Below are 15409 nucleotides of genomic sequence, written 5' to 3'. Positions count from 1 at the left end.
TGCAGCGACCATTCCCCTGCTGGGACATTGTTTCTGGACAGACAGTCTGGTCCCAGATTCAGGCGACCAGGCACATGCGCTGCTTTCAGTGAAAGCAGGTTGTGCTGAGCCCAGACCAGGAGGCGTTCCGTCAGCATGTAAATGTTTCGGGACCTGACGCCACCCTGGCGATTTATGTATGCCACCACTGACATGTTGTTCGACCGGACTAAGACATGGCGGCCTTTTATCTGGGGACAAACGCGCCGTAGCACGTTGTTGACTGCCAGCATTTCCAGACAGTTTATGTGTTGGAGCTTTTCCCGTTCTGACCACTGGCCAAAGAACGGCCTGCCCTCGAGCAGCGCTCCCCATCCCGAGGTGGAGGCGTCCGTGGACACCACCGTCACACTCGAGGGAGTCCCCAGACTCACGCCTGACTGACACCAGTCGGCTATTTTCCAAGTTTCCAGAGCCGAAACGCATTTCATGTCGACCCTGAGGCGAAACAGACCAGAGGTCCATGCCCGGGGTGGAACTCGTGCTTTCAGCCATAACTGCAGTGGGCGTATGCGAAGCAGGCCCAGCTGAAGTACCGAAGATGCCGAGGCCATGAGGCCCAGCATTTTCTGAAACCTTTTGAGCGGGACTATAGAGCCGTGGCGTAAGGATTTCACGGCGTGCTGAATGTCCAGTTCGCACTCCGGCGACAGAGGTGCTGTCATACACAGCGAGTCCCGCACTGTTCCCAGAAAAGAGATTTTCTGGCTGGGAAACAGCGAACTCTTCGCCCAATTGACTGTGAGACCCAGATTCTCGAGATGCTTGAGTAATGTGGTTCTGTGTTCTATGAGCTCTGAATGTGATCGAGCTAGAATCAGCCAATCGTCCAAGTAGTTCAAAACTCGCATGCCCTGAAGTCTCAGGGGTGCGAGGGCCGCGTCCATGCACTTTGTAAATGTACGGGGTGCTAGGGATAGGCTGAACGGTAGGACTGTGTATTGATATGCCTGGCCTTCGAAGGCGTCTTAGTTACTGTTGCTACGCCTGTCAAGCTTTCGCGTCTAGCACATATATTACAGTGTGTATGCACCGGTGTCAGACATTCCCAATGAGATAATGTGAAATATCTGAGAGAGCAAGACAAAAGGGACTGCAGTATGCATTCGAGGGATATATCCACGACATAATATGCAACCGATTAGAGAATAATTTAATAAAAATTGAAGCTAAAGCCTATACTCGCAACAGCCGCCGCCTCATACGCTGACCATTCACATGGGAAACACACAAATTGAGGAACAGCTATGTTCGTGCACAGCAGGGTGAGTGAAATGTGAAACTAATCTAATAATTATAAATCAAACAGTTTATCCATAAATATTGTGGAATAACTCTAACACCGGGAGAGCTGCGATCGGACTGAGTTAAAGTTACACAGTCAGGGGTAACGTTAGGCCGTCGATTAACAAAATGCTGAAATATATTTTAAAGTATGTCAGTGAGCCTCCGTCTTTTCTTTAAACGTCTTATTTTACGTTAAAACATGTGCATTATGAACAAAGAACCGTAATTATTTCCAACTTCCAAGCATGTGTTTTTGTTAATCCTGTCGACACTTAGTTGTGAATGGGGTCTCCCACACTGCTTGATCCACGCACATCCTTTCTCCCCTTGGCTTCTAGATTTTCGAGAAGAAAAAAATTACACTCCCCCATCCAAACTTTTAGGATACCGGGTATCAGATTTGCACAATCCATACGCACAACGCTTCGGCATGTTTCCCTCACTCGAAAGCTTGCCCGCGCCTATTTACGGTTGCTAAGACACGATTGGCCAGTGGCGGTTTTCGGGCGTGGCTTAGCGAAGGATCAATTCCAGAGAAGTTGGGACATTTTGTAAAATGTAATAAAATCAAGAATCTGTGATTTTGTTGAGTCTCTTTAACCTTTATTTAACTGACAAAAGTACAAAGGAAAAAAATCCAATATTATCACTGGACAACTTAATTGTATATTGTAAATATAAACATATTTCGATTTTGAAGGCTGCAACAGACTCTAAAAAAAGTTGGGACAGAGGCATGTTTACCGCCGTGTCACATCACCTTTCCTTTAATTACACATTTTCAATGTTTATCAATTGACGATACTAAATGTTGCAGTTTTACATGTGGAATTTTTGCCCAATCTCGCCTGATATAAGACAGCTGCTCAAAAGTCCGTGGTCATTGTTGTCTGATTCTCCTTTTCATGATGGGCCGTACATTTTCAATAGGAGACAGATCTGGACTGCAGGCAGGCAGTTAAGCACATCCCTTCTACAATGTAGAGTCTCTACGAAACCACTCTGTTGTAGCACGTACAGAATTCACCTTTCAGATTTCACTTCCAAAATATTCATTCTATTTAAAAATACAACCTATAATATTCAACAGGCAATTTTGCAGCCCAGTTCTCGGGCCCAGAGAACTTGGCAGCATCTCTGCATTGAACAGATGTAGGCTATAGCTTTCTCCTTGCGTAACAGAGATTTGAGTTGCATTTCTTGATGCAGCGGCAGACTGTGTTAAGTGACAACAGTTTTCCAAAGTACTCTCAAGCATGTGGCTGTATTTGACATAGCTGCATGATGGTTTCTCATGTAGTGTGCATGACTCTGAGGTCACGCACGTTAAACAGAGGCTTCCTGCCTTTCCCTATAAGGACTGATATTTCTCTGGATTCCCTGAATCGTTTCAAAATATTTTGTAGAATAGACTCCAAGCATGGTAGAAGATTTTATATCAAAACACGATACCCTCACCAATTACCAGTTCTTCTGTTAATTGTGGACTGTTTCAAAACAGTTTAACTTGGTTATTCGATAAGCTTTCACTTTTATTTTGCCTCCTTCCCAACTTTTTTAGTGTGTTGCAACCATCAAATCAAAAGTTGTTTATATTTACAAAATACAATTAAGTTGGTCAGTGAATACATTAGATTTTATTCTTTGTACTTTTGTCAGTTAAATAAAGGTTAAAGAGAATTAACAAACCACAGATATTTGATTGTATTACATTTTACAAAATGTTTCAACTTTTCTGGAAAAAATACAAACAATAAATTTGCAACGTGATTGCATTGCAGAGCGGTTGCATTACAGCAATGACAAGCAAGAAACTAGGGCTGTGCAATTTTAGTGAATTTTTTTCGCTCAAATAGCATGCTTAGCCAGCTACAGAGAAATTGGTAGCCAGGCAATGGACAAGTGACCAATCCTGAGTGGCGACGTCACTACACACATTCTACCAGTAGGTTCGGCACGGTTAGTCGCTGTTAGCCAACCGGACTGAGAATTACAGACCGAGAACGGTTTGTAATGGTGCCATGCCGTACCAGGCTCAACTGGAAACATAACTGGAACCGTTCTTTACCGTTCTTCCCAAGGGTGGAAAAGTGGCTTAATTTATCCTAAACTTTTTCTAAAATTTATCCTAAATTGCACCAAAGGTCTCTATGAACTATAGGCTCACGATGCTCTTGGGAAAAAAAAAAACTTTCCAGTTGATCTGCCTGATTCTGTAGCTCAGATCTCTATTGCAGTTAGATTTGACGCTTATTTGTGTGCAATCAACCAATGATGTATTTATAAAAATAAATGAACGCATAAATAAATTTTGAAAATAAAATTAAAATAAATGAAAGAATAAATAACAGTTAAAAGAATAAAAAATGATCTAAAAATAAATATATTTGTCTTATCAAGTAATTTTTTTATATATTTATTTTCCTATTATTACATTAATTTGTTTATCTATTTATTTTTTTCATTTCTGCAGGTTTGGTTCCTCCATATGTATGGCAACAAATGAAAAACAATGCTGCCAGACCTCTTTAAAACCCATCTCTCTTTCTCTGTTTCCCTCCTGCCTTTAAACGATGGTGGCGCTGGAAGTCAGATCAGGGCTGACAGCCATTCACTGTGATAGAGAGACCATCAATCAAGGAAGTGACAACTGGGTGGCCTGTACGTCCTTCCCACCCCTTTCTTAATTTTGGCTTCCCTACCATCTTCACTACCTTGGGGTCTTTGTACGCTCTTCTTTCTTCAATTGGTTTTCTTCGCGCCAACCTCCCCATCTCTCTCACATCTGCTCTCCTCTTTTGCGTGACTCATTCACCAGAACGGGCCGCTGCCTGACTTAACACACACACAGGAAAACGTGCAACAGTGTTTTCGCCCAGAGCTCCTCTTTAAAATCATGGACATCTCTGATTTGATGTGGTCCCTCCCTTATCACTTCAGACTGCCCCTGAGCCATTTCAGACCAGGTTGGAAGCCAGAATACAAACATTACATGGATGCTGAATGAATGTTGCATAAACAATATAGGAAGTTTTTTGGGAGATTAAAAGACTAAATCTAAAGCTTCAGATCTAATCTAATGCACCATTCTGGTTAGTCAAGCATTTGTCTGGTCTTTTCGAATCAAAGCCCATCATATTCAAATATTTGCCATACAAAGCCTGGAACGAGTTCATGTTTACAATCTGACTGCAGTTCAGTATATACTGTATGGCTGTGACATTTTCAGTATTAGTATACTCAGCAAATGCTGGCCTTTTATGTAGGGATGGGACAGATAATTAAAAGTCTGGTAAATACTGATTATCTAATAATTACTTTCATGTTATAGCCGTTAACTGATAAATGGTTGATAATACATTTCTATACATTTCTATACATGTGTCATACTAAAATAAAATTTCTCACACTGGGAAATAAGATTTTGTTCATACCCCCCACTCATTGCCACCCATCCCGTCAAATACTGGATCGTCCAGTATTTATAGGTAAAATAATGTGTCCCATATCAAATTAATACAGGACGTAATTTGTCCTGTATTTTACATAGGCCCAGACATAGTTGAATAAACACTAAAGGATTTTGCAGTGTGGAGGATACTCCTAGAAAATAAATAAAGAAATCAATATCACAATTAGTAGTGAAGCATTTATGTGTGATATGTATGCTGCTATGTGTGACTGTAGTTTCTTTATTTCCATAGCGACGGAGTCTCAAGGTCATGCGTCGTAAACATGCGCTTTTTTTATTAAGCAGGTCGAGCTCAAGTCTTAAGAGGCTCTCCCAGTATAGGGCTGAACGGGAAAAAGTTATCAATGGGTCTGTCCAGTAACTAATGATAAATGAAAGGGGAACTTCACAGTTTGCCCAAAGGCATTTTCAGTTGCTCACTGTGGACTGTCTGACTTAGAAGGATAGTTCACCCAAAAATTAAAATGAATCATTAATTACTCAGCCTAATGACGTTTCAAACACATAAGACTCTCTGATCATCTTTGGAACACAAAAGAAAATATTTTTGATGAAATCTACAGTAAGAGCTTACTGTCCGTTGACAGCTACGCAACTGAAACTTTGATGCTTCAAAAGTTCATAAGAGATCGTAAAACTAATCCATATGAATTGAGCGGTTTAGTCCAAATTTTCTGAAGAGACGCAATCGCTTTATATGATGAACAGATTGAATTTAGGCTTTTATTCACATATAAACCTTCAACTCACATATCAGTTGTGGTAAACGGAAGCTCAAGCATGTTCGCTTAACGAGCAAGAACCAATGAGGTTCATTCTTGTGTTACACTGCAAGTTTGAGCTTCCGCAAGAATCAATGAGGTTTATCCTCCTGTGTTTTGCAGCACGTTTGAGCTTCTATACAAGAACCAGTGAGGTTCATTCTCATGTGTTACAAAGCACCTTTGAGCTTCCTCAAGAACCAATGAGGTTTATTGTCCTGTGTTATGCAGCATGTTTGAGCTTACACAATAACCAATGAGGTTTGTTCTCACGCGACAAGCAAGATTCTGTTTATGTTCGCTGTTCAATGTTTATATGTGAATAAAAGCCTAAATACAATCTGTTCATCATATGAAGCCATCATGAGTCTTCAGAAAATTATGACTAAACCGCTAAATTTATATGGATTAGTTTTACGATCTCTTAAATGTCTTTAAAAACGTCAAAGTGGTAGTTGCGTTGCTGTCTATTAAAGGGCAGAAAGCTCTCAGATTTCATCAAAAAGATCTTAATTTGTGTTTCGAAGATGAACAAAAGTCTTACAGGTTTGGAATGACATGAGGATGAGTAATTAATGACAGAATTTTTATTTGGGTGAACTAACCCTTTAAAGTAGCATGCGGCCGGTGACATGGGTGGGTGTCCCATATTTTGACACACTGAAGGTGGCGATCAACTAGTCAAATACAAACAACTAATAATCAACAAACTATTATTCAAAGATAGACTAGGACTAAGACTTTCAGCAGACAAACAATTTTAAAAGATGAGATTTTTGAAAATTACATGTGATCTAGGACCTTTATATAGTGCATGTCATATTGTAAAGACTGTATGGCTATCCCTCACCACCTTGTTTTCCTGTAAAATCAAATAGAGTGCCGAAGTTATGACGTCACTTTGTAGGCCAAAACGCGGAAATGAGTTCCCTCCGGTTCCCACGCCCAAAAGTCTATGGGTTTTTTGAATGGGTTTTTGCTAAATCGCCTGAAATAAGGTCTGTGGTTAACAAAACCTCTAAATATTTTCACGTTTTGATCTATGACGTAAAACACACCAGTTATAAACTGCTTGTGGTTTTTTAAACTTTATTGTGTCTACTTGTAGGTTTGTTAAACTTTATGTAGGCTTCAAAATGTATACATTTTGGATTAACTTGTAAAGATTATCTTGATAGACAAAACGTGTAAGGGTCACAACTCTTTGTTGAACACAGATCTTATTCTTTGCGATTTTCCAAAAGTCTATGGGGAAAATGCATAGCTTTTTGATCAAGGGAACCCATGCGCCGCTAACTTCCGAGTTGTCCTACAAAGTGACGTCATAACTTCGGCACTCTACATGGCATCTACACTTGGTTACCACATGTGCTCTGGCACATTAAACTGTGGAGCTCATGCAAATAATGCAAGTTTGAATCTATCTTGTATCATATCCCTAACAAAAAAATGGCATAAAAATCTGTTATTTAAATATCTTTCAATTATCCATTGTGGAGGCATTTCTGAATCAACAAAATCTTCATTCTGAAACTTTCATGCCTCTGTGATAAAAATAGAGGCACGAGAAATATTAATTAGGAGATAGCTAGCTGTGTGACCTTTTCACCATTTCTCACTTATTTAGCTAGTGAAAAAAGAAAAAAGAGAGTGAGATAAAGAGAAAAGGGCTTGAGTACAGTAGGCTAAACAAGTGGCAGTAGTATTGAGAACGCCGTGTAGCACTGAAGCCTTAAATGGCCTCTTTTCTGTGCGATGAGCCTGCCAAAGCATTTCACTACTGAGTCTAGTCAAGCCTCCCACATCACCACCAGCAACCCTCTCCTCCCGACCATCACTAATTTAGTAATCACATGAAATTCAAAAGAGGGGCAATTTAATTCACCATTTGCTCTGAGCAAGATTTAATGGTGGAATATTTCATCGCACAAAGCATGCCACTTTAACTAGATTATCTTATGCTTTCCCACAGGGCAGCATACAAAAGCAATTTGCTTCTGGGATAAAACAAGAAACAAATTACTTACTAATCTAGGTCTTCAACCATTTAATGTCTCCTTCAAAATGCTGTCCTGCCAAACCCCCATTTTCCTCAGTGTTTCTGTCTGTCAAAAGGGCCTGTAGAAATCCTGTATGCATTTCACGGCAACATTATTTACCGCTGTTTGTCAGGATTTCATTACTGGCAATGTGTAAAAAGATTACACAGTATCTACGTCAAGCTCCTTTTCCTTTCACTTTGCCTGAGTGGTATAAAATTTTGTTTTCCACATAGAAAAATAAATCAGGAGAGAAATTGTGCATATACTTTTGGAGCGCACATCAGTGTGGGTTGAGTGTCTGCTGAAGGTGAATTGCAAAACACTAAAATACACAGCGGTGGTATGTATACAACTGTGCCAAAAACTGTGATGCATTAATTCAATATGACAGGTACTATATTTTGCCTTTACCTGGACAATCCTTATTCGTGCCATTCTCCATCAAGATATTTGTCTCTGACTGCAAGAGAACATACAAAATAACTGTTAAAATATGATTAGAAATATACAAAAAACTACCAAAACATTAAGCAAAACTCATTGTTTTTAAAAAAATTCTCCAAGCCCTGTCAGATTAAAAAGTGTATTCCATTAATGTTACAAAATTACACTATGATGAACATAGTCAAATAAATCTACATACTTAACACCAATTCACCGCTATTTAAGTATTTTAATTGTGTTTCTACTCAGTTAAATTGTTTTGCAACGGTTATCTAACGATGACGTTGTCAAGTAAAATGAGATTGACAAGTTAAAGTAGTATGTTTTCCTGTTCTTTGCATTAAACATCACGAAAGAAAAAAAAGACACAGTTGTCATGAGTTGCTGACTCTTGATTCCGATTCTTACATTGTTCAGGCCATTTGTCTGAATCGGTTTAACCAATAAATTGAAAACATCTAACTCAAAAGAACAATTCGCTGAAGAATCGAATATTGCTAGTCAATATCCCAAAATAGAATTTAAGAATACCCCAGTGGGTCTGCGTTACCCTTCCATCCACTACGTCATAATTAAGTTTTCAATAGCATCCATACTTTATATAAAAGTTAGTCATAGCTAGGCCAATATGTTGGTCTTTTTTAAACAAATGTCTCAGGTCATACAATTAATGTAAGCATGAATATGTAAATCAGTGCATACTTACTGTATATGCTGTGTGCATATTATAAAGATAGAAGTACACCATTATATGCATATTATTTTAGTTAAAGGGATAGGCTAGTTAACCCAAAAATTAAAATTTTGAAATTAGTTACTCACCCTCAAGATGTTCCAAAACTGTTTGAATTTCTTTCTTCTGCTGAACATAAAAGAAGATACTTTGAAGAATATGGATTGGATAGCCAAACAGTTGATGGGCCCAATTGACTTCCATTGTATTTTTGTTTTCTTTTCTCCATACTATGGAAGTTAATGGGGTCCATCAACTGTTTGGTAACTGACATTCTTCAAAATATCTTCTTTTGTGTCCGGCAGAAGAAAGAAATTCACACAGGTTTGGAACAACTTGAGGGCGAGTAAATGATGATAGAATTTTCATTTTTGGGTGAACTATCCCTTTAATATGACAGTAAATGTATAATTTAGAGAATATCAAGTGATTCTGATTCTCTGTAGGCCTACCTTTGATGGCTTGTATCCACAAAGCATGATTACTGCAATCTTAAGATCTTCTCTGGACAAATAACCTTTCTTACCCACATCACACTGATGGAAAACCTAAAGAATACATAAACATAGCCATTACAGTCAGAGTTGATCTGCAATCTTGATTAAGGAGTACGTATAACCACAATAGTGGCAATACGCATACGTTTCAGAAGTTTGATTTGGCAGTGGACTGTAAGTTAGAGGTCGACCAAATTGAATGTTCACAGAATGTTTACCACTGAACACAGAAGAAAGAAATCTGACAAGAGGTTGCTGTTCAGTAAAAGTTTGCGAGAGAAATGAGCACAACTCTTCAGATCCTGGAACTTGGGGGGGATGCACTTAACGGCACAATTTTTTTTTCTGACATGTTCTCGTATATTATAATGAACAGCGACCTCTAGTCACGGATTTCCATAGTACTAGTAAGTCACCTATCTCCCTATCTCGACACAACTAATGCCCACACAATATTATGTAGGTTAAATTTACTTCTTTGTAATGATTTACGAGGTTACCGTTCATTAATAATGTAACGACTTAAGTTACAGAAGGCGCGATTTATATTCCGCTCCCGTCGCCACTAATCAGAGCCCGGATAGCTCAGTCGGTAGAGCATCAGACTTTTAATCTGAGGGTCCAGGGTTCAAGTCCCTGTTCGGGCGATTACTATTTTTTCATCCTACCGTGGATAAAAACATTTCTTATCATTTGCATCTATATTGCCAAGAAACCTCAAATTTACTTTCTATTCTGTATCTAACGTTTTATCTAAATGTCACAAGAAAAGATTTTTAAATAATGGAGCCCAGATACATTCATGCCCGTTGACTTAGTAACGTTACACAAAAGTGTCACATGTTCAGTCGTATAACTTGAAAACTGTCTACTTTATCCACATATTACAATATTATTGTAAAATATATGTCACCTCAGCATTCGCACCAGCATCTGTTTCAAGCAAATCTGTTTCACAAGCGTCATGACATCGTTCAAAATCAACAAGACTAAAATCTTACCAACTCAATTTTTTTCCTTTCGGCATCGTTTATTTGTCTCTCATTCCTAAAGCTTCTTCCAGCAGTGAATGTTTGCATTTGGGACAACCTAGATATAAATATCTGAAGACTTCTGGAAAGTTGTAGATGTTTGCATAGAAACCGTATGGATGTGAGGGATTGGTTTGCTGTGCTGATTTGTTGAGTTTAAGCACGCAGTACAAGAGACGCTGATTGGCGAATGATCTATGATGAAGTCCCTTATTTTCAAACTAAATGTCAACCCACAAAAGAAAAAGAAATCTTTAAGAAATTGAAAATGCCTATTTTTGGGTCATATGATGACAAATAATATTCTTAGGCTTTTTTGGATTATGACAGTATTTGTATGACAATTAAGCACCCCGCCCTTTCTCATAATTGTTATGAAAAAATATAGTAATATAGTGTGCTCACAGTATATTAAAATAGCAATGGCATTCACAACAGAATGTAAATATTATAAAATTCTTGCTTTGGTAAATCATAATTCAGTAAAAGTCGAAATTGTTCTCTGTCTTGTTAACAGCTTTGTGCAATAAAAAAGAAAAGTCGAAATTATGGCATACAAATCATAATTGTGAGATTAAATTCGAAAATATGAGCTACTAAGCATGGTTATGATGTGGCATACGTAAAAAATCGAATTTATGAGATAAAACGTCAGTTATTCATGACATACGTCGAAATTATGACATAAAAAGTGATAATTATGACATACAATGTCGACCTTTATGTCATTTGTGACGTATTTATTACTCCGTATGTCACAATTATGTATTTTTTTTCTAATGCGGCGGAACTGGGCTTCCATGGTCAAATCATTCAAATTGTTCAATGTCAAGTATCAGAGAGACTTTTATTTTGAAGAACATTGTAGCTTTCCCTTCTGTTACTACTAGCCTACATGAGGAATGTACAGAGCGTGTAGCAGCTATGCCGTATCAAAATACAACAAACTGTTGTGTCGCTGTATGATATGAGTTTCAAATGGACAACGGTCTAGTAGTTTCGTAGCTGTATATATGCAGTACATATTTCGTTTTCTTCATAACCTTAACATTTTAATTATTTACCTGTAAGTTAGCCTGTACATATCATCTTCCCGCCTCTTTGTAAGTTTAAGTTAATATACATTGAACTTGGTCTTCTTATGTATACAATGTGGTTAAGCTCTTCAATCTATCACTTGTTCATGTGATGCAATGCGATCATTTATCTCTTGGTTTAGGCTCCATCTATTTGTACAATTACACAAAGTTGTTTTTCAATGCATTTTGTCAAATGACAATAAAAGGGAACAATTGTTTACAGAATATAGTATGCTCGTTTTACAGTTTACAGCATGCATTTAAAAAAGATAATCTAAAGCTGTTTGTCATCCACAGCTTAACAAAAATGTCCCAGGACAGTCAACATGGCAAGTGGACCATATCAGATAGTGAAGACGAGGACAACATTATCCCTCCAACACCTCAAAAGAGTTCAAACAAACCAAGCATTGAACCTGATTTAGAAATAAAACCAGATAAGGTCATCACCACCTTCAAGCAAGACCCTAAACTGAGTCCAAAACGCAATGAGAAAGCTGAAAACTCGCATTCTGTGAAAGAACCGTCTGCTCCTTCCATGGGATCCGAAGCCAGAAAAGCTGCACATGTGAGTCAAACTGTCCCTGTAAAGTATGAAAGCAACTCTTCATCTGCTGTAAAGAGAAAGAGAGAAACAGAGGAGGGGGGCTGGAACCTCTCCAGCAGTGATGATGAAGGTCCTCCGCCTGTCATGAAAAATGAACTCAAAAAGCCAAATCTAAGTCCTAAGAGGAAGAAGACCGAAGTCAAACGTCCTCTGAGCCCTCACGGCACTAGTTATTATAAAGAAGAGCCAACTGATTTCTTTGATACCAACATATTATCTATGAATGACATGTATCGTTTTTATTTAAACAAAGTCACTGGGATATCGAAAAAGTTCAACACTGGAGCACTGCATATCAAAGGTATTTAAAGAGTTTGAACTTTTAAAAACATTATATATATATATATATATATATATATATATAATAAAGTTTTGATATGATGTTGTATATTTCTAATAATCTTCCTGTTTTCTTTTCCTCTCCCTCTCCAATAATCAGATATACTTTCTCCGATGTTTGGAATGCTAAAAGAGTCTGTACAGGTATTGTGTTAATGGATGAAGTTGCAGCTAAGGTGCTTACTATAACCACACACAAAAGTTTGTAATGTTTTTGTCCTGATTCACATCTTTCTTCTTTTGTAGTTTAATTACTGTTTTGACATTCCATGGATGGTGGAGCAGTACCCGCCAGAATTTAGGTAAGATTTGTTGTGGTATTGCAGCTGCATAAATTGAAAACATAATTTCACTACATCGAATGAAATGGCACTACAAGCCAATAAGTATGTATGCTGTTTGCTTTCTAGGGACAAACCAGTCATACTCGTTCACGGAGAAAAGAGAGAGTCCAAGGCTCGGTTAATTGAGCAAGCCAAACCATATCCAAATATTCGTTTCTGCCAGGTCTGTGACTTTTATTGTTCTCTTGATTTGCATTAAGCTACTTGTCCACTAGAGGGAAGCATTAAACTTTATGGTAGTCTGAGGTCCTCTAAACCAGTCTCTCTCAACTGGTGGGTCACAAGACCGTTTTGAGTGGGCCGCGGAGTGTGCAGTCAAAGAATCATCAACAACAACAAAAAACATAATTTCAATATCTTTCTGATGCGATTATTTTATTTTGAAAGAGATGTGTGAAAGCTGTTGACTCTTCTGTCAACTCTTGAGTCTCAACTCAAATATTTTTGGTAGTGGAAACTTCAGTAAATGCTGACTTGTTAATTGGTAACACTATGCTCGGATAGCATTAGTATAGCATACCAATTATTGAATGAGTACAGCAATATAGAACATTTAACATATACCTGTTCCAAAACAATAAGCACTACTACATTTCCCACTTAACATAAATCTTGCACAAAAAACATTATATAACACTTAATTTTAGCATTTACTCTCCCTTTTGCGTGCCATCGCTAAGCATGCTGGGAAATAGAAATCCCAGCCCAGTTTGGGATAAAATTTAAGTTGGACTAAATTAAAAGAAACAAGTTCATAAAACTCAAAACAATTCTTATTACTTAAAATGACTCAGTTTTGTGAACTCAAAAAGAAACAGAAAGTTGATTTGATTGAACTAGTTTGTTTAATTTAAGTTTTCCCAACTCAAACCAATCAATTATTTAAAGTGTTTGGGTTTAAAAAGTAGTTTGGGATTGCTATTTAATAGCAATATATATATTTTTTTCATCAGTATTACTAGGGTTGGCAATTGTGTCAACCATTATTGTGAAATAAATGTTCTTGTTTTTTAAAAGCAAATTTATTTTATATATAATTTGTATATTTTTTTTAGAAAGTATGGGTCCCATGGCCGAACCAGTTGAGAACCACTGCTCTAAACAATTTGTTTCTCAATGTCTGTGTATAGTGGAAAAATTGTACAGGCTCCATCTTTTTAGGAGCAAGCTGGCTAAAATGTATCTAGGGTCAGACGCAACATTCCCCAGATGTTGTCTGGAACCAGCAGACCTGAGTCACATGTTCTGGGGATGTCCCAGATTAATACAATTCTAGACAGACATTTTCCGAACGTTTTCATTTATATGCAACAAAGATCTTGATCCCAATCCTCTGACTTCCATCTTTGGGGTTGTGCCAGAAGAAATACAGCTAACAGCCAATCAGATAGAGCTCATAGCTTTCTCCACATTATTGGCTAGACGCCTGATTCTTCTCAGTTGGAAAAAGGCAATGCCACCATCTTACAAACGCTGGTCGACAGAGGTGATGTCGTGTCTCAAACTTAAGCATCTTAAATATACTATCCGAGGTTCCTCTGCAAAGTTTTATGGGGTCTTGCAGCCCTTTTTATCTTATTTTGAATCTACATTGGCCAGTATAGTATAATCATTACCATTATTATTTTTAATGTATACCCTAACCCTTTTCCCTTTGCTGTAGGGGTGTTTATGTTTATGTGTTAGGATGTAAATATGGATGTAGATCTGGAATTAATGTTATATGTATTTCTGAGTGCTAGTGATGGTTGCAAAAAAGGAAAAAGCAATAAAAATATTTGTATAAGTTATAGTGGGAAAATTGTGACATTAATGACTAAAAAGCCTTTTGTTATTACATACCAATTAATTTTAAAATAAATACTAACTGTTTTTTGTTGAATTGACCTCCCTATGATTTTTGACAGGCCAAACTGGACATTGCATTTGGCACACATCATACGTGAGTATTGGACATTTTATTTCTCTGTATAAGTTTAGTGAGACTCTATTCAAAGAACTTAGACTCAAGCTTGGTTTCTAGTCAAATCCATAAAGCAATGTTTTTGAGTGACAAGTCAACACTGGTAGTGTTGTAGCTTATTTACTTTTTATTAAAATACCTTGATGATCAGGTGTAGTATTTATGAGCAGTCAGTAGCATTCTGCATATGGGAGGTAGCACTCCTCGAGCTACTCAAGAGAGTATTAAATTCTTCGCAATCCATGCCGATGCGCAGATTATCAGATGAGCATCTGTTTTTATGAGTTGAAATTAGATGTTAAACAGGCGCAGTATTGAATTTTAATGTGATGTATTCCTAGAGTACTGTTTTCCCTCCATAGAATCGTTCATGTTTTATTCAACAGAGGCTGACATAACAGGATAGAGCATTTTTGACTACAGATCAACTAATTAAATGGCTTGTCTTATTTGATATAGATTTAACTAAAAAAGGCAGCAAAAGAACATAAAGACTGGCAGAATAATCTTTCTCAACCACCTTTGTAAGGTCTTCATGAGCTCATTTGCCTTCAAATGAGTTTTAAACATCCCTCTCTGAAGAACATAGTGAGCTTTTTCTTATTTTATTAAATAAAATAATACCTTTTTCCACCCAAAGAACAGCACTGAATTGATTTTATATTCCAAAATGTAGGGTTCTTGTTATAATTAATATGATACAAAAGCTGAAGGCTTAGTAAATGTTCCCCCGTTCTGAAAGCTACTCTTTCATACCGCTTGACACAAAAA

General features: G+C 37.5%; 2 protein-coding genes and 1 non-coding gene across 10 annotated transcripts in view; 2 read left to right on the top strand and 1 right to left on the bottom strand.

The window, feature by feature from the left end:
* The window catches only part of efcab11 (EF-hand calcium binding domain 11), a 115319-nt gene extending 104865 nt beyond the window's left edge, over window positions 1–10454 (bottom strand). For 5 of the 7 annotated variants that reach the window (XR_013206629.1, XM_077239211.1, XM_077239212.1 and 2 more), the window contains exons 1-3: window positions 10277–10454; window positions 9231–9326; window positions 8013–8061 (exon numbers count right to left, since the gene is read on the bottom strand). Coding sequence is in view for 6 of the 7 variants with exons in the window: in XM_077239211.1 (XP_077095326.1) it covers window positions 8013–8061; window positions 9231–9326; window positions 10277–10354 (223 nt within the window). In the remaining variant the exon portion in view is untranslated. Of the gene's footprint in view, window positions 1–8012; window positions 8062–9230; window positions 9327–9420; window positions 9538–9775; window positions 9837–10276 lie in introns of those variants that run through there. The other 2 variants (XM_077239215.1, XM_077239214.1) reach the window with 2 other exon arrangements.
* On the top strand, window positions 9850–9922 carry trnak-uuu (transfer RNA lysine (anticodon UUU)). Its single transcript has one exon. It is a non-coding gene; the product is annotated as a tRNA-Lys (tRNA).
* A 694-nt stretch (window positions 10455–11148) lies between the features above and the next one.
* tdp1 (tyrosyl-DNA phosphodiesterase 1) overlaps window positions 11149–15409 on the top strand; it is a 43399-nt gene continuing 39138 nt past the window's right edge. Inside the window, exons 1-6 of one of the 2 annotated variants that reach the window (XM_077239203.1) lie at window positions 11149–11409; window positions 11683–12293; window positions 12432–12475; window positions 12578–12633; window positions 12742–12838; window positions 14583–14617. In XM_077239203.1, coding sequence (XP_077095318.1) covers window positions 11693–12293; window positions 12432–12475; window positions 12578–12633; window positions 12742–12838; window positions 14583–14617 — 833 coding nt within the window. In that variant the 5' untranslated portion in view covers window positions 11149–11409; window positions 11683–11692. The remainder of the gene's footprint in view (window positions 11410–11682; window positions 12294–12431; window positions 12476–12577; window positions 12634–12741; window positions 12839–14582; window positions 14618–15409) is intronic. The other variant, XM_077239204.1, reaches the window with a different exon arrangement.

The sequence above is a fragment of the Siphateles boraxobius genome, unplaced genomic scaffold, assembly GCF_051911475.1.
Source record: "Siphateles boraxobius isolate OS27281-9 unplaced genomic scaffold, OSU_SipBor_1 22, whole genome shotgun sequence".
Lineage (NCBI taxonomy): Eukaryota > Metazoa > Chordata > Actinopteri > Cypriniformes > Leuciscidae > Siphateles > Siphateles boraxobius.
Note: the sequence above shows the minus strand (reverse complement) of the source record. Positions and strands in the feature narration are given on the sequence as shown.